The sequence below is a fragment of the Falco rusticolus genome, chromosome 2, assembly GCF_015220075.1.
Source record: "Falco rusticolus isolate bFalRus1 chromosome 2, bFalRus1.pri, whole genome shotgun sequence".
NCBI classification, from domain to species: domain Eukaryota; kingdom Metazoa; phylum Chordata; class Aves; order Falconiformes; family Falconidae; genus Falco; species Falco rusticolus.
The window spans coordinates 75,230,386-75,249,659 of record NC_051188.1 but is presented as its reverse complement, the minus strand read 5'-3'; the positions used below and the strand labels follow the sequence as shown (position 1 = coordinate 75,249,659).

The 19,274-nt window shown below is 37.9% G+C and overlaps 1 protein-coding gene across 10 annotated transcripts in view; it reads right to left on the bottom strand.

The window, feature by feature from the left end:
- Positions 1 to 541: 541 nt before the first annotated feature.
- SON (SON DNA and RNA binding protein) overlaps positions 542 to 19,274 on the bottom strand; it is a 41,445-nt gene continuing 22,712 nt past the window's right edge. For 4 of the 10 annotated variants that reach the window (XM_037376389.1, XM_037376391.1, XM_037376392.1 and 1 more), the window contains 6 exons: positions 16,187 to 16,297; positions 15,662 to 15,778; positions 8,218 to 8,365; positions 3,934 to 4,002; positions 3,729 to 3,844; positions 542 to 3,209 (listed from right to left, as the gene is read on the bottom strand). In XM_037376389.1, the coding sequence (XP_037232286.1) occupies positions 3,051 to 3,209; positions 3,729 to 3,844; positions 3,934 to 4,002; positions 8,218 to 8,365; positions 15,662 to 15,778; positions 16,187 to 16,297 (720 nt within the window). In that variant the 3' untranslated portion in view covers positions 542 to 3,050. The other 6 variants (XM_037376393.1, XM_037376394.1, XR_005102455.1 and 3 more) reach the window with 6 other exon arrangements.

Genomic DNA, 19,274 nt, shown 5'->3' with positions numbered 1-19,274 from the left:
CTTGGCTCCCGTGGGTGAACTTTCCCTCTAAAAGCTACAGCACCGCACTAGCCAGCCTGCTGCTCTTCCACCTACATTTGCAGTAGATATTACCATTATTCCAGATGCTCTTAGAGCATTAAGTTTTATTTAAACCTGTCTGAATGGCTGAGTATTCATCACAACTATGATTTGTTTGGGCCGACTGGGACTTCATAGAGGTTTTTGCACTTCAAGAAGCAATTTCAAATTTTCCAAGACAGAAGAACTTCCCCTTCCTGCTCCTCCAGTCCTAACTATGAAAAACCTACAACTTAGAAGACTGCCAAAAAAATAGTTCTGGTGGAAGCTGGCTGCAAGTTCTCAGGCACCTGTTTCAAAACGCTCCTCCCCTGCATGACAGGGAAGTCAGAAGCACTTTCAAGATTACTTCTAGGAAAATAATTCTGCAGCAAAAGGAAATCAAACGGCCAAACAGATCACACCTTCCATCAGCGGGAGTCACAGACTATTCACCTTTAAGACAGCTGAAGTGCTGCATAAATAACCAGGTTCCAAGAGAGTGTTTCCTAGTTGTTCTTTTTAATATATCACTACTTATCTATTCCTGCATGCAAAGGACACTCAAACCAATTCAAATTTACATATTTAACAGAAACACATTGCTGCACTAGCTTTAGATTCATGTATCATTCTAAACAACAAGGAATGAAACTAAAACAGAAACCTCAAAATCAAGAACTGTCATAATTAGGGCATTACAGACCTTAATTATTTTTTTTTTTTTTACAAGTCTTCCTTAAGACCAAAGATTAAATCCACATACAGTACCACATCTTTAAGGCATGAAATCCAGAACTTTCCTAAATAGTTATTTTTTAAATGGAGTCTTCAATGGGACTGAATTCATATCTGCTCCTTGCTGCTGTGAGATAACATGTATCTTTACATTATACATGGGGAATACAGACCAAGAAAAAAAGAACAAAACAACAAGTACAAGAGATTGCATGTTCCCAGATTTGATATTGTACAGCCATGAGACCAGCGCTGACATGGACGCCACAGACTAAAAAGAATGATCAACATCTCTGGTGTTGCAGCTCTATCAAACCAGACATTTAAGCACGAGGGTAACTGGGAGCTGCTCCCACATCCCGAGTTAATTACTTTGAGTTGTACATCAAAAAGCCAGACTTCAGCTATGACCCCAGTTCTCCCCAGAGCAGATCTTCCCATCACTGTACCCTATTTACTTTTGGCTTTTTAGACACACCTTCCAACTAGTTCGGCAAGCAAGGCAAGGAGATCTTCAAATATTTAGTCAGAGACTGAAGGCGAGAAGCCAAAGGGAAAAAAGTTTAATTCAAGACAACTATCTCCATGAAAACTGAGATTAACTTAAGCATTTCTAGAGCACTTTGACAGACTAGTAAGGGGCTTTGTTCCTTGGAAGCGTGTGTGGAGAACCAAATACCATTTCTCTGCTGTACACAACATGAGACATCGATCCTCGTCCCTTCAGGGTAAAGACAAGACACCTTGTTCGTAACAGTTGACAAAATACACACAAGTCACCTTTGTGGAAGAAGAGGTACTAGTCGTTCTTCACCTCCATGTTCCTACCACCCTTGCAAAGATCATTGGCTTTAGGCCTGAGCACAGCCTGACTGTGGACAAACTGTTTTGTTCCTGTCCCAGATGAAGCTCTGGTCAGTAGGTGATACAGGAGACCTCAAAAAGACTTCTGAAATAAGCACCTGAACTACTAGAATCCGTAAATCCTGGCAACACACTCGTAACTCAGACAAATCTGGCAAGAGGTGTACAATGCCTTTTCCAATTCAAAGTGCACATAGCTAAAGTACTAATACTTCTTAAATTAAAAAGAAAAAAAGGGAAGGGGGAAAGGAAGGAAAAGCTCTCGACATCCTCCCCCTTGTCAAACTGCCAAAACTCTGGATCAGGCCGTCTCCTTGAAGGCAGAGTACCATTACACAAAATTTAAGCCCAAGGAGTTAATTTGGTAATCGTCCAAAGCAACCAAGAATGACTAAAACTGATTCTGCAACCCTAACAGCTGCTGGTGATCTTCATAAAGCGTACTTTTATACTGTGCGTCTCTTCAAAAAGTTGTTTTGGCATACATTTTAATTACTGCTTACTGACCAGTGATTAAGATTATGAACTTGTGCTGCTTTATTGACCAAGTTGGGTACAACAATTTAAGCGTCATTCTACCCCCTCCCTCCCCCCCAAATCCAGTTGTAGATCTGTTAGAGTTTAAAATTCACATTAACCACAAATTCATACAATCAACATCAGGCAGTGTGTTAATTTGTTTGGAATAGACAACTCCATCATCCCCCTTCTTAGAACATGCAGGGAGAGTCACCTTTACATTGCAAGTCTTATCGGTTCCATTGCTGGACTTTCTGCCATCCCTTTGAAAGCAAGTCTTTTTGCCTAATAACGAAGGTCCTAGAGTATGGGCTGTATGGCCAGTTGCAGTGCACCGCCAAGTTAAACCCCCGAGCAAAATTCAAAGAGAAGCCGCAGCGTTAACGCTGTACAACAGGGCTAGCGCCGCACGCTCTCGCAGGGGTCACAGTACTGGCCCGGTATCTGTCCAGCAGTACACGCCAGCCTCGACTAGACTAAGGTAAGCCGCACGACCTTTTACCAGCTGTAGGCAAAAGCGCACGAGTAGCTTTACCGAGACCAGGGAAAACTGCAGCATAGTACAAAACAGTATGAAAGTGTTAACATTCCGTATTGAAGAGAAATTGCATGAGTTTTAAAACAAGGGTTTAGATTACTGATGCCTCCAGAGTCTGTCGTCTGATTTAGTCATTTAAGAAATAATTACATCACTAATGTAAACAATATAAACATACCAAAAACTAAGTATGATTTAAATACATTTTGATGGTACAAAAGAAAAACCTGAAGGTGTCTGTACAGTTTTTACAACGTGGGAATTGCCAATGTATTTACAACATGAAAGGGCAAATACCATTTTTTGTGCAGAGTAAAATTATCTGAAATAATGTCAATATAAAAAACAATATCTAGCGGTGTGAGGCACTCCTAAACATGGTGGTATTAACCATGCTTTCCTTTGGTACAAGTCCCATCGCTTGGAGAGCCGCAGTTGCTGCTGTGGCTTTAGCATGCTTCTTATTAAGGCTGGCAAAAGTAGGCCTATATTCATTTCCATTGACTCTCACCTGTTTGGGAAAGAGGGAGGAAAGAAGAAAGTGTCAGCAAGTGCCTCTCCACTTCTGTTCTGAGCCAGCCCTGCACAGCTCCTTTAAGCACATTCTCTACGCAATTCCTCTTTAGCGGTAGACAAAATCCACACCTGGTTTGGAAGCAGAATTGTTTCCAAAAAGTAACTGCTAATACAAGATACTATGTGAAAAAAAAAGCCCGCATCTTAAGATAAAACTGAAGGACAAAGAACAACTACATTTTGCTCATTACCTTTGCAACAGTAAGACTTAACATCACACCTGCAAGAATATGACACCACATCGGTTAATCATTTTATTAAGAAGTGAAATGGTGTGTTTCTTGACAGATTTTCAGGTTAATGTGCTCGAGAGCACTGATTTGGCCTGCACAGAAACAGGACTTAGCATCGAGACAGTGCTTAGCAGTCCTCAGCCGCCCCCGAGACGGCTCACATGTTTGTATACAAACACAAATTTGGAAGCCAACAGCAAACGAGGAAACTCAAAACGTACCTTAAAGATAAAATGTTTGCGATGATCAGGCCCACTATCATCCACCAACACAAATTCAGGTGGTGACCATCTTCTTTTGTTACAGATCTCCATCAATGCAGAAACTGGGTGTTTACCTTAAAGATAAAATGTATTTGAAATTTCAATGCCACTATCAAAGTGGTCATTTTAAATGAGTTTAATTTTAGATGAGTAAGAATCTTACCTGAAAGATCCTTCATCACAACGTAATGTCCAGATCTCTTTTGTGCCTTCTCTCCCACAGCAACAAGCCCTAAACAAAACACAATACAGTTTACATTTACGATTCACACCTGATTTCTGTATTCTCATCACTAAAGCACTAACATGTATCAGTGGAGATGAAACCTGGAGACACCATACAACTATCTTTTCAGAAGTCTTTCAAACCTCCCTTTCATCCAGCATTTCTTCCCCCTCCGTACTACACAACATTCTTCTCAACTGCTCTAGTCAGACTCTTAACAAACCAGGTAGTAGAAAACTTTAATTGACCTTATGCAAGTCAGGAAACACCCAGTTTTCAGTGCCCTCTTTGGAGAAACACTGAACAAAGAGATACACCTAAAAAAAATTCTCTCGCAGTATTTGTTCTGTGCAACCCAAAATTCATCCACTACCTTAACAGTTTGCCTCTAACATGCTAAGCATTTACATTATGTCCATTGAACAGTAAAAAGCGTACCTAGTATGTTCTTTTGCGATACGACTGATACAGTGTTCTTGTAACATTCCCTTTTTACTTAATGGTATTCATATACTTATCCTTTATGTACAAGTTCACAGCCCAATTACCGTAATCTCAATCACATCTGAATACAAAGCAGAAGCAAAGCATCCGACTGGGCCTCAAGTCAGTACAAAGAGCACAAGTTCCAGTGGAAGTCACTGTGAAACATGGAAGCTGGACATTTTTCTTCTTAAAATCTTACAAGAGTAAGAAATAAAATGTAGTAATTGCCAAAAACGTATCACATGCCAGTAACCATGCCATGCGTAGGAAGCAACTCAATTTTCTCTCCATTCATTTTGCCTTCATCTTAAATACACACGAACAAAATACCTGTCCGTTTTTTCAGAGTTTCTTGGACTTCAATCCTTCAATATTACTTTTGTTTCTTACCTCAATTTGTTTCTGTTCCTGGTGTGAATAAAGACAGGGAGATACTGCAATTTTTCCAGTTTCTTCCTGTTCCTTCATCTTTGGTTGGCATTTTGATTTGTTTTGCTTTACAAGAAAATCCTCCCCTCCTTACCGGATTTTCATCCTAATATTCACGCAGCTCCTAATTAGGGACTTTTCAAGTGGTATGAAACCCTCACAGACAACAATCATTGAAACAAAGTTGTTGGTTTTTTCCTTACAGAATCTTATATCCAAAATAAACACAAGACTTCCACCAAAGAAAAAGCTCTCATGTCATTCTTCACATTAATACTGTGTCCCACTCACTCTAAGTTGCTGACACTTGTCTTCCACACCTGGTACCTGGTACCTCAAAAGGGTATTTTCAAAAAAGCTGCAATGGACTCTGACAAGCTTTGCTGACGGACCAAGATTCTTTGAACACGGACAACCAACAATTTACTGGCTGACAGCAAAGGTCAAGGAGGGTTTGTTTTCAGTGCTGCCTGTGAGAGAACTACAGGTCTCACTCAGCATCTGGAAAAAACAGAGTCTAAGGGAAAGCTATGGCAAAGGCAGACAACCTTGCGGTTCACCTCTTAGTGCAGCCTGTTGAGTAACTCCTCAGCAAACTGCCGGCTCCTGTATCTAGAAACAGTATTTTATTTGGGGGATAAGTTCTAAAAACGTGTGTAAAACCCTTACAAAACAATACTTAGTAACAGACTTAGTAACAGTTACTTCATAGCAGATACTCCTTACAGTCTGTCTTAATAACAGACTCCTTGTATAAATTTCTGCATTTTCCTTAAACCTCTACACAGAACTTTAAAAAAATAGAACTGACTTTTTATATATTTAAGTATCAAAAAACACTAATGTTTGAATAACCTTTTCAGCTACCCATCATACGTGTACGGTCACTATTCAGTTGCTTCTTTGTAACGCGTGAAACATGCATGCTGCCTCTTCATAATGCAAGCTGTCTCCCTATATTATAGACTTGGTTGGCTCAACATGAAAGATTATTCTTTGTCAACACAGAACCCCTCTATATTATTTGTGGAAATTATGGGATATGGTTGCATATACGATAGTAATATTTGAGAACTATTGAAATTATGCAAAGCCTGGCCATCACTAGGGTTATCAGTATTTTCAGATAAATCTGTCACATGCCAGGGGAGGCATCCTTTAACTCCATCTAACATTTTCAATTGTTATTGAAGACCGAGCATTCTGAAGCAGAAAGAGAAAACTCTGTTACAGAATGCCTAGCAAATTGAGGACTGGATCCTGTCTCAGGCCTTAGGGCTTGACGCTTGAAACTTCAGTATCAAATTCTGCAGACGTTAAGGAAATTTATATCAGAAACCACATGAGAATCCCAGGGCACACTTCTAGAACTGGAAAGCTGAGCTGTGACACAGGTGTGTATCACCAAAATGTTTTTAATGTTCAAAACAATCACAGGTTGTGTAGCAACATGGTCTCTTTCCTATGATGTGACAAGAAGCAAGCAACATAATGAACAGAGCTAACTCTTCCCTCCTCACCACAAAAATCCTGCTGGAGAAAACAATACTGAAATTGACTGTTTTCCATTTCTTCCCTCTGACTAATATTAATCAAGCTAAAATGAAGGAACTCTTACCAGCAGTGAGAACTTTACAAGACAACATCTACAAAGATCACAGTAACTAAATAACAGGAACAAAATGTTTTTCAAAAGTTTTCTTGGCAATCATTCTGTCATGAAGTATCTTTTTTTTTTTTTGTTCCCTCTCCTTTCTTTAAACAGAAAGGTTGCACACAGAAGAAAAACAGCTGAAAAGCAAATTTGGTCATTGTTCATATAAAACAAAGTCGTCTGTATTATTGTGTTCTGTACTCTGAGACTGTTGCACTTCTCCATTTATACATGCTAGGAGGTCTTCAGAATTTAGAAAGCCATGAGTATTTTCATAACCTAGGCTTGTTTTCTCATTTTCTACCTCTTCGCATTTAATATTGAAATGTTTAAATTATACTTTCACCACTAGCTTGGTCACCAGAGCAGTACTGAACTACACCTCTGTGTTAAGATCTAGCCATTTTGACAGCTAAAGATTCCTTCAAATCCAACAGTATCTCTGCAAATGAACTTCAGAACATGTGCATTTACATGCATTGTTTTCTTCTGAGCTCAATTACGAGCACTGAAAAAAGCTAACACAGACTCATAATTCAAAGTATTTTCATGCACTGATATTAGATGTGACCTATTTAATATAGTAATAAATTCCCAGTTTTATAAAAATATTTAGGAGGACAATAGTAAGAATTTGTTTTCCTGCAAACAGTGTTGATTTTGGTAACATGCATAATAGAACAATTAAATTATAAATCTTGACTGCTGAAATTCTACATCTTGTATTTAAAATGGTTAGAACTTGTATAGGTATTTCAGATAGAAAATGTTCGTAAACATTCACTCTGAAAACAGAACTCTTGCTACATATGCTGGCAAGATGGCCAATCATACAAACCATGCTGCCCCAGCTTAAGCAGCAGCACGCTGCCTGTAATTAAAAGGACAGTTCTTTTGAATCAAGTCAGACAAGTGCAACAGTTCTCCATCTGTGGCCATGGACTATACAAAAAAGAAAAAAACCAACAAACCCACAACAAAAACAAAAGAGGAGGGAACTGCTAAAGCAATCTTTGGAAACAATCAGAGAAACATCACTGTAGCTGAGCAGAGGTGCTTGCCTGCAGCAGGATCAAACTAGGAGATGGAACAGCAATGAGATCAGATGGACAAAAAAGGAAACAATCCATTTCTAAGACCTAAAACCATCGATATGCCAGCCTGTTCATGTCAGGACTTCAGCTGAAAGGCAGCAGGAACTCAGCTCTAGCTCTCACCTCTGTCCTTCACCCCAGTTGAGAACCGACTGAACCACTCAGTCTCCTATACTGCCCCACTCCTGGCTTCAGCCACTTTCTCCAGAACAACCATGGCAACTTTTCCACAATTCACTTCCCTGTCTGTGCATTCTCCATACATCCAACTAAACTACATCTCTAATTAAAGAACCACTGAGAAGCACTTTTGAAAATGGAAAGTGAAAGTTAGGAAAGGCACAGAATGTCTGGAAGAGTTCACAGGTGTAAGGACAAAGCCTATATATATAATCCAGGGCTTGAAAAAACTAGTACCAAAATCATCTGCATCATTCTGTTAACTTTTACAGTGAAGCTGTACCCACAAAAAGCTTACTATTTCAAAGTTATTTTGCCTACCTCCAAAACACACATGGTAAGTTTATACTGCCATAAGACATTTAAGGAAGGGCTTACCTTTTCGATCTGTCTTAAAATCAACCATTATCGGCTCAACGCTGCCTTCTTTGTTTTTCCCAAGCCCTTCTCCTTCTCTCCAGCCCATTTTTCTCATCAGTTGAGCTCCCATTCCTCCAGTTACAGGGGCTGCTCTTAAGAACTGATCCTATCCAGAAAAAGAAAAGTAAAACAAGTCCTAAAGTTAGCACTGGGATTGTAAAAAATAAGTGGGAGCTTCCAAAAAAATGTTTCTAACAACCTTTCACAGATTCAATTAAAAAAAAAAAATACACCTTAGCTTTATATACATTAACATTTTGTATAAACCAGAATTCACGCAGACACACGAGACAAATCAATGTTTTCAAAAAAGAACAACTTAAGAAAATTCTAATGCAATCCAAAAGTGGCAAGTGACCGTTTCAGACATATGTATTTAATAAAATGATAACCGTCCATTTTTAAACACGCTACTTTGGTTCCAATGCATCTCTTCTCATCTTGTGAAAGGAGGCAGTGTTAACTGTTTAACTGGCAACACGTGTGCCAAGTGTACCTAGTTGTTGAACAAAATACAAGCACATTTAGCAATGACATTCACATAGTGTTTAGGCATATTTTAAATATTAAAAAAACCTTCCCCATTTTATTACACAGCAGTTGCACATTCAAGTTCTACTCTGAAAATCCACATGAAACATACAGGTTTCTCTTTTTTTTAAAAAAAGGAAAAAAAGGCGCTTAGCCACACAGTTTAGCAGCAGCAGTCTTCACATTCTTTCAAATCATCATTAACATAATAGTTGTTAAATGGTGAAAGCTTATAAACAGAAATTTTAAAAATCTGTTTTGATGTAAAGAACTTTAAAAACTCCTTAAATGTTTACGTACCTAGGCCTCGATGGCCGCAGTGTTGTGAATAGTAGGGCTGGCATTGACCGTGGCAAGAAGGCAGCTACAAGGATTTGACCCTGAAACAAGTTTCCATATAGAGGGGTGAAAGTTCACAGGTTATTCTGTGAACTATCATCTCTCTTCTGCCCCCCCCACTGACCCAATAAGTAAGTCAATCATTTCCATCACAGCAAAAAATTGCTTGCCTTAAAATATACAAGTTTACACACTGGCACTGATAAGTCCATCAGTTATTTTGCATAGTAGGTTAGATGATACAATGCCTAGTAGTTTTGTGAAAATTTTACTTACTATCAAAGCAAATTAATAGAACAGTGTTGTTTTTTTCCTCCTTTAGTTTGAGTTGTGGTTGCAAAAGTAAGCATTTCCCAGATTTGGACAAAGGACTGAGGTCCTTGGTTTTGATTTGTACGTAAACAAAACCAGAAGTCTTACTTTTGCAGAGACTAAGGATAATGTATTTTTAAGGGGATTTCAAATTGGCAACTGACACACACTATGGTGCATGTGTGTAATCCCCACCATACGTGGTGTTAAAAAATTCTAAAAATTCTAAAAAAAAAAAGGTAGTTGTTGAAGATTGTGGTAGGACTCCTCCAAATATTTATCTATTAAACAGTAAATACCTATCAATCATGCAACTGGATGCTGCACTTAGTAACAAAGTGGTCTGATGGAAGAGTAGAGGCTAAGTGCACCTCTCCAGTTCAACTTTTTTTCTGACTGGTGCAGACCATGCAGTGTGTGTGTACACAGAGATAATCAGTTTCTTTGATACGAACTGCCTCGAGCTATACACCTAAAATGACTTTTACTTACTTCCATTTTCATCCTCCCCTCTCTTTTCCAGGAACCTCTCATTAGAAAAGGGCAACCATGCCGAGAATGATACAAACCCCAGTCAATGTCACCCTGGGTTCCGATTCCTCTTTTGTACCTGCTTTGCAATGATAGAATTTTCAAAATAAACATCTGTTTCATTATCACCAGTGTGTATTCAGTTCACAAATGACAAGAGTGCAATTTCTTGATGAGGTCGTTTTAATGTTACACAGCCTTCTCACCACACCTGGAAATGCACTGATGTGGGGTTAGGATTGGTGTAGGAAGAATGGAACCAAAATACTACTATTTGTAGTTAAAAATCAAAGCCCTGAGCTCCTGTATAGGGATTACCAGAGCCTGAACAAATTCCAAATACTGTAAATAGAGTTCTACATTCCGAAGTGCACTTTACTAAAAACACCTCTTCTAATGTGTGAATTCAGAATCCTATCTGGTAACTTTAGTGTGAATTTTTTACACTATGCTGACTCTCAAACACATACAGCAGAACCAAGACAACAAGGAATTAGATATGTAAGTTTTGTTTCTTTACAGAAAAGCTGTACTTGTGCATCACACTAAAAGGCTAACTGAAGTAACTCTGGTACCAACATGAAAGGAGCCAGGAGAAGCCTACTTCGATTCAGTTTACTGAAGAAGCAGAGAAGACCAGCCGCAGGGGAAAAAGTTCATCTTTCCATCCTGGTTTTGGTTTTTTGGTTGTTTGGGGTCTTTTTAAATAATAAACTGAATATAAATTCTAATGTCACATGTACTATTATATTGTCTAACTACTTTTTTATAATTTAATGACATACTTCACTCAGCCCATGACTTACTACAGTATGGGTAAGAACTAGTGCTGTATTTGTAATTCCATTTGAAAACATAGAAATAGTAGAAACGTTACCAAGAGCAGGGAAGACATACGTTTCTTTTCAGTTTTAAAAATCATAAAAGGCCAAGTCTTACAGAACTACTTACAAGCTATGTACCCTTGCAGATCTGGCCCATAAGGAGGATATAAAATTGAAAAGTATGTAATACAATAAACCCCCAGGTTTCTAAGTTATTTGGTTACTGTTGCCAGAATCAACTAATTATTCACAAAACAATTGTTTTCTTTCATTCATTGATCTCAATTTGAGTAAGCCTGCATGAGAATTTAATACAATTTTTCTCATCTTTTGATCTCTAAAATCCATGAAAGGTCTGCCAAATAAAGCACACTTCCATTCTGCCAGCAGATGGACACAACTAAGTAAGCCACACTCTTGTGTCAACACTTATTCTTTAACAAGAAGGCTACAGAGTAAAACCAATCGCTTAAGAGGGTTTTAAATGAACTTTAATTAAGACCATTCCTCTTTTAGACATATGTGAGGGCAGCAAATCTGGGAGGACATGAATGCCTGAATTAGCATTTAACGGTTCAAACAAGCAAATCGTAATTAAAAAAAAAAAAAAAAATAAATCACACCTCAAAGATTATTTTACAGGGTTTTTTTCTGGAACACAAGTTGGACACTCACAGCTATTAACTGCAACAGCAGTCTTCAATGCTGTATGCTGTCCTTTCCCCAAACTTAACAATCTAACAGCACCCGCAACATCCAAAACATTAAAGCCATAATTATGTAAGAGATCTTGAAATACATCATCAGTTTCTGCTCTCTGAAAAGAAAATACCCATTCCTTCTCACAATGCTGACATGGCTCTAAAACTTAAGTTCTGTCAGAAGGAAGGTTTATTTCTTTTGAGCAATAATTCATTAAGCAAAAGACAACAAAGCCTTAAAGGCACTAGGTGGACAGTTTCAGCTAAAGCAGAATGGGCTGTCTTAAAGATTACTTTAAGACTAACTCCAAAGAATTTCTCCAAGTCAAGTACCAGGAACAAGCATCTATCTTGGCAAAACTGCAAAGTAACTGAATTTTCCATAAAATAAACTGGCACTTTAAGCAGCAGCCACATTCCTTCCCCCATATAAGAGGAAGAATACCTTTCTGAAGAATCCCATCAAATGCCTCACAAAACCTACGCTCACCATCAGCTTCAAGAGCTTCTGTTCACAGCTTGTACATACAATCAGCAGAAATTAAACTGAGGATAGCTGGAGGAAAAAACATTTTGAGTACTGAACAGGGAGCCAGTCCAAGATCACATCAAGTTGATTTGCCTTGCCATGTGGCCTTCATTTCCAAGAAAAGCTCATTGTGTTGTATAAGGCAGTGAAAATACAAGTGGCCTTGTCAGAAGGTCAGCAGTCCTTCTCCAAGTGGCAACCACAAGACTTAGTTTTACCTCCATTATTAGCATGCGTTTTACTCATCTGCTATGGCTGTGAATAACGGAAGGAACGCTTTAACTCCTCAGAACCTACTACACAAAGCAGAGCATTCTAATGTGCCATACATGGCACAACTGTGTCGTGCTTTAGCACAACTAAATGAAACTGATCCTGAGGCATTACCCTGTGCACATAAAATGTTGCAGAAACCTTGTTTTGGAGAGCAAGTTTAGGCTATAGAACTAGGCTGATAAATCCAGAAAAGAAGTGGTGAGTCTGGGAAAGTCTGAGTAAGTAGACCTCAACAGAATTTGCTTGAGAAAAAAAAAATAAAATTGACCACTTCCTCTGATCTGACGTTTATTCAGCGGCATAGTGTATTTGTAAGAAACAAGGAAAGAAACAAAAGAAGCAACCTCCAGAGTAAGTAAGTAGTATTTGTGAACTGATTACACCAATGATGATAAACTGAAACAGAAACCACTTTTCAAAAGAAAAAGATAATACTGTTCATAAGTCTGTTTTAATGATACAGGAAACCTAACAGCATTATTATGCCTTTATAAATACTGCTCAGAACCCTAGGCATAAACATTAAGAATAAGCACATTACTTAGAAAAATAAACCATACTTCTAATTGGTATGCCGATCATTCAAGAATGCCACATTAACCACTTCAGTAACTAAATCCCTCAAAAATTACATTGAGATAAAACTGAAACTGCAGGCATATTTTGGTTTGAGTACATATTACCTCTCCAGAGTAATTTTTAAAGTACAAAAAAAGAGCTGAAATCCAAGAAATGCAAAGTGAAGACAGCGCTTATCAAACAGGTTCCTCAAGTACTTCAGTTGTCCTCCTCTCCTGACAGCACTCTTTTGTTACATCTATCCAGTTTTGTGCCAATCACAATGTCTGCACATGTTCTAATTCTTTGTTTAATGATACACAAATAACTAGCTGACACGGGCTCTGTTTCTGCTAAACAGTGCTTGACCAAAAGTCCTCTTATGGGAATCACTTAAGGTAATTGCCGACACACAATGCCTTAATGGCAAATACCTTCAGTCAGAAAACTGCGCTAATTTACACATACAAGACAGCCCAAGAAACTCCACAGCCCTACTAGCAAATGAAAAATTAAAAAAAAAAAAAAAAGAAAAAAATTTTTTTTTAAAAAACATTAAAATGCATTTTCCTAGGACAAAAAAGGGGGTACGAATCCAACTTCAGTGCTACACTGTGTAATTAACAGGAACGAAGTTATACAACTTCAAGTGCCTAAGTAGAATACAACCTGTGCTTTGCATTTCATGGTTAGTTTGCATTCGTATCACTGAGAAAGATAACATGCATTCATAACCCATTATCCCTACTTCACTTTTTTTTCTGTGAAATTACTCTCTAACCACAGTAAGTGACTCATTAAGTTCATCAAACCTAGGTTTTGTGAAGGCTTTCACAGACCCCACCATCCTAAAAAAGCCAGGTTGAGTCTTGTGTAGCCCCTAATGCATTTTGTAGAGGGCGCATGACTATCACTACTTGTCATTTCATGAGTTTGATGGAATGTGTGTGCAAATATGGAACCTGGAAAGAGCAAAAGAAGTCAAGCTGAGGAATGCCAGAGCAGGAAAAAGAGGACTGTGTCCTCATCTTCTTCACCCAACAACTCTTCTTGTTTCCAGTAGCAGCCTCCTTTCTGACAAACCACATGATGCTTGCTAGGGAGGATGCCTACTACTGCAAACCTCTGCGTTTTTACAGCTATGGGAAGGACAGAAGTGCTTCCTTCTGCTGGCTCACTCTTATTTCTAGATTCAACAAAACGTTCCAATATGCTTCTGCTCCTCACAGTAGTCATGTCCACAACCCAAAGACCAGACTCTTCTCTCATTTTCCCCATACAAAGCATTTTGTTGATTTTTTTTTTGTTTTGTTTGTTTTTTAAAGTAGATCAAAGAATGACGTTGAAAGACCGAGGAAAACACACTTGTCTTCTCCACTTATTTTTTGTTAGTGGACACTCCCGTTACTGTAAGGCACAGAAAAACACCACAGAACCTCAAAGAATGAAAGTGAGGTGAAGAGGCTTGGGAAAGAGATAATCACAGATGCTCCCTTTCCACTGCCTTGGGAACTCACTCAAGGAAGGGAGAACCCTCGTAGGCTTGCTGATCCCTTTCACAAGCCTCGTGGTAGAAAAGCTCTCCTTTTCTCACCAATACATCCCTGCCGAGTGCTTTGTATTTCTAAGTTCCTCTGCCAGGGACGATCATTGCAATCATCAAAAGCCAACATCCTGTTACCATCTCAGAAATTAATAATTGTTAAAATAAGACTTTATCATGTATGCTTTGTATTAATACTGAGCAGAGCTCAAAAGATTCCCATCTAGCAAGTAACTTGGATGTCTGTGTTGCCTGGCTCTCTGTATTGCCTGGCTATATAAAGTGGAAAAACAAGTTAGTGAATCTTGGCAAAAATATTTCTATTTTTAGGATGTTGTAATTCCAGACTTCTGTGTTCAGTTTACACCAAGTTTTATGGAAAATTCTACCCTAAGCCTCAAATCTAACCTACCAGTTTCGAGGGTTGTCTTAACGCTATGTTCTGGAAGGATAAGCAGATACAGCATATACTCAACTATATTACTAGTTAAGACTGACCAACATAATTAATTATTCTTTTTGTCTGAAAGGTGGATATTGCTTGAATTCCTCAGTTCTACTTCTTGAAGAGAACCAGTTCAGTATTCATTTTCAAAGATGAATCATGAATTATTAAACTTATAAAACGCATGTATGTATGACGCACCACACCCCAAAAATAAGCCAGTATTACCCTGGAGTAAGAGGTAACTACTTCACTGTAGGATGACATTAAACTTATTAACCCAACTGCAACTCCTGGTTCAATACTCCAAATCTTTGGCTCCCAGAAAACCCTGGTGATACAAATAGAGGCAAAGTAGCGATCAGGTAGAACCAAGTCAAACAAAATGGCAGTTCAGGACTTGGTTCACTGAAGTTGATGCCAAAACATCACTGACTTCAACAACATCAGGATCAAACCTTGCCTGATCTGTTCCAATACCATAAAAGTAGTGATGGACCTACCACTGCAACCATACCAGAATCATGAATGCCATTTCAGTGTAAGGTAACAGTATATATGAACCAATCTGACTCAAATACCAGACGCACACCTTATTGAAGTACTCTGCCATGAGCAACACCTTAATGCACAACAAAATGGACACAGCAGGAGCAAGTATCTAAATTGATCAAAGACAATGATTTAACTCAACCTGTTGTACTTGACACATGCATTACCATAGGTTTTTAAGGCACATTTTTTGCATTTTCCGATACTTCCACTGCTATTTAAAATGTGACAGTTAGACAAGTATGTCTGCGTAACTTCTACCTTTCTAATCCATGCTTGGGGACCACTGTTGGTCAGCTCATCTGAGGACAGTATCTGTGCTCCAGTACTTCCTGTGAACTGGCCAGGTATGGAGTTTGATTGAGCCCAGGCGTCAATCTACAAAATAAAAATCGAATGTAAGACCAAAATAGAAATTTTCCGTATTTTTCCTTTGCAATTCTCTGTTGCTTCTCAATAATTTTCATGACGATGCCCCACTGATGTTTAGTGCTGTGTTCATTAACACTCATTTATAAGCAGATGCTCCAGAAAGCAGAGCATCTTTGTAAGTTAACCCTAAAGCCTGAGCAGAAAGTCTAGCAAGTTTATGGTTCATGGTTTGCTTATCCTCAAAATCACTGTTATGAAGTGCAAACTGAAAGGTAGAATTCTTCAACAAGTGCCTATAAACTGGGCTTCCAAAAACCTGTACTTAAAATACCTTAAGAAAAATCAGCTGGTATGAATGGTAAATATTTACTTTGCTTAAGTTCATCAAAATGCTGATGAAAATTTTCAACATACCTGTTCCTGTGCACGATTTAACATGCACATGGCCTCTAAATCAAATGTGTTTTCATTAAGCCTTTTCTGAGCCACGGCTCGATCATTCATAGCTGTAGTTATGTCCACACCCTAGGAAGAAAAAGATTATTTTTAAAAATACATCAGACCACAATAACATTCATTTGATCTGGAAAATGCTGTTGTAGAATAAATGCTACAAATGCTACAAAGTTATTTTACACATCAAATGGTTAGTTTGATATACAATTAGGTAACACTGAAAAAAATCCTGGGACTATTTGTTAAGTATATACAATATAGGCTTTCCTAAACAAATACAACATCTGAAATTAAATTATAACACCCTGATAATTTAGCATCACCTGTACAGACAAAATATCAGAAAAATTATTTTCAAAGAACTGCTTTGGGCACCAAAAGTTCTGGTGTGTAATACTTAAATAGAGAAGCACATTATTGTCCAACAGAATCTTATTAACCAACAGAATTAAATGTAATTTAGTTATTAAAAAAAAAAATGCCTTCAGAGAGCTGTTCACATGAGCACTCTACCATTAAGTCACACTTGAGCTTCAAAGTTGTATGTACAAAAAAATTACAGCAAGAATCAGACGTATGCCACGATCTTGGCTTTAGTGTTTCAAATCCTGAATCTTCAGCCTGAGGTAAAACCACACTCAAAAATTTGACTGATTTGGTAAGGATTATTTAGATCTGTGCTGCTAAAGTATAATGAAGTTTAAAGAAAAAGAGATTTGAAACTCTCTCGCACATACTAATCAGAATCACTTGTGTAAAAAAATACAGAGCAAATCAAGAAGCTCCATGCAAACCTCTACTCTGTGTGCACAGCAATCAAAAGAGAAATCCAAAACATTTGGGGGTATAAAGATGTAATAAATTATGGCTAGTATAGAGGTATTCTGTAAAATTACTTGTGCCTTGTTCTTCAGAAGATACACATTTTACGGATCATTCTATTTTGAAAGGACAAAAAGAACAGTGCTCAGAAACAAGTGACATTTCTTTGGAGATAAGCATGTTAAGGAGACAAAGGGCTGGAACTGTTTGAGGTAGGGAAGAAACCAAATAATCAAAACAGCAGGCGGCATATAGACATAAAGTTCATCATTTCACTGTTTTTGTTTTACGAAAGACTTCTACCTTTTGTTAGTCGCTACCTCATAACCTTAGCCTCTCACATTATACTACAGAGGCAGCAGAAAAAACTGAAAAGAATTTAAAATTGACTGCTAAACAGAAAAATACAGTTAATCCGCAATACCTCTGTATCGAAAACCAGGTCAAGATTTTAGAAAATACTGGAAAACAGTAAGGGACAGACTTGAATATCTGCAACTGCATGAAACAGAGTAATTGGTTTTGTGCTCTATTAAATCTTCACGTAAGATGGGGGATTTTTTAGTATTTTTACTGTTCAGGAGAAAAATTATTTCTGTTAGGAGGATCATTGCTGAAACATCTGGCACTGACCAAGACAGACTTAAAATCCAGGAAGTCCTGTATGTCTGTGAAACAGAGGTTCAGTGTTTATTTATTGTCCCAGCTGACAAAAACACAATCATAAACAAGGCACAAGAAGAAGTAAAAGGCTTTCTAACAATCACCTAAAGCGATGGTCACATACGTAAAAGAATGCCTGTTTAAAATACATACTTTCTTGAGTTACTAAGCTTCCCTTACATATTAAAGAATTATTTTAACTGTTTGTTTGTAAAACTGGTTCAGGAGATAAATAAAAGTTATTCTACTCACCAAAAGCTTCAATCCAGCAATACACATAGGCATGCAAGTAGTCCACTGAAACCACATTGGGACCACTCACATACTTAAACATACATGTGTACTTTAGTGCTTTACCGGACTGGGGCCTATTAGTAGATACCCTGGTTAGTTAGAATTCCCATACACTTTCCCCACATAGTCAGTCACCATTTTGGAGACCATCGTGGCTTTGTATTATGTCAAGACACTCGATGGCAGCTTTGGATCTTGAAAAAAAAAAAAATCTCTGCTTGAAGTATGAAAAGTTGTTATTATAAAGTCAAGTAAAACAGTTCCAAGTTCAGCATGCTATTCTCCGTAAGAGTTCTGCCTTTCCGATCCTGACTTCTAGTAACATTTCCCCACAGACACAAATCACAAAATTGAAGCAAGAAGAGACTAACAATAGAAAGCAGGCATTTTTGACCATACTGGGTAGATCCACTGATACACCAAATGCATTTACCACATTTTTAGACCACGGCGGCTTCTCTGCAAAACAGTCATGTGTGTATACTCCAAACTTAAATACAATACTTCAACTCTGTACTCAAACTTTCAAATACAGCTTCTTTCTCATAGGTTTCTCTGCCTTCTAGAGACATGCTGATACTTGAGATTACTCAAGACTTTTTCCTCTATCTCCTACTACCCCAAACAACTGTATCAAGAGCATAATGTTTTATTAAAACAATCTCTAATGTATTAGCTGGGCCATTTCAGACTGCTTATTCCCATAGCTAATTCTGTGACTTGAATAAAAACGTAACAATAAAACTAATTATGTATTTTTTAATGCCAATATAGACTTGCATCAGAGTTGTCACAATCAGATTTCAAAGTTAGTAACAATGAATGGAGGCAAATTGTATGTCAAACTTCCTGAGGATCCAAGCACACTCCCCCTCTACCCTACTGCAACAGCAAGGGAGCTTATCTGACTTCTTTTGCTCAAAGGAAGCCATTTCATCCACAAAGAGTCCTCATAACCATTTGAAAAAAACAAGCAGAGAAGCACTCTGTTGCCTTTCAGACTCCGTGGAGAAACATACAGGGATCCTGCTACTACAAGAGTATTTCTTATTTCAAAATTAAGGATTGCTAAACCCAAGGGGATGGTATGCTCTGCTGTCAGCTAACAACCCTTGAAATCACCCTTAACACAAACCAAGTTAAGGTAAATGCAAATAAAAATATTTATTTACAAAATATAAAAACAGACAACATTGTTACAAGCATTTATAATGATACATGTGACAAAAAGGAAAGTTGTTAAATATATTTACTCCAATATCCATCT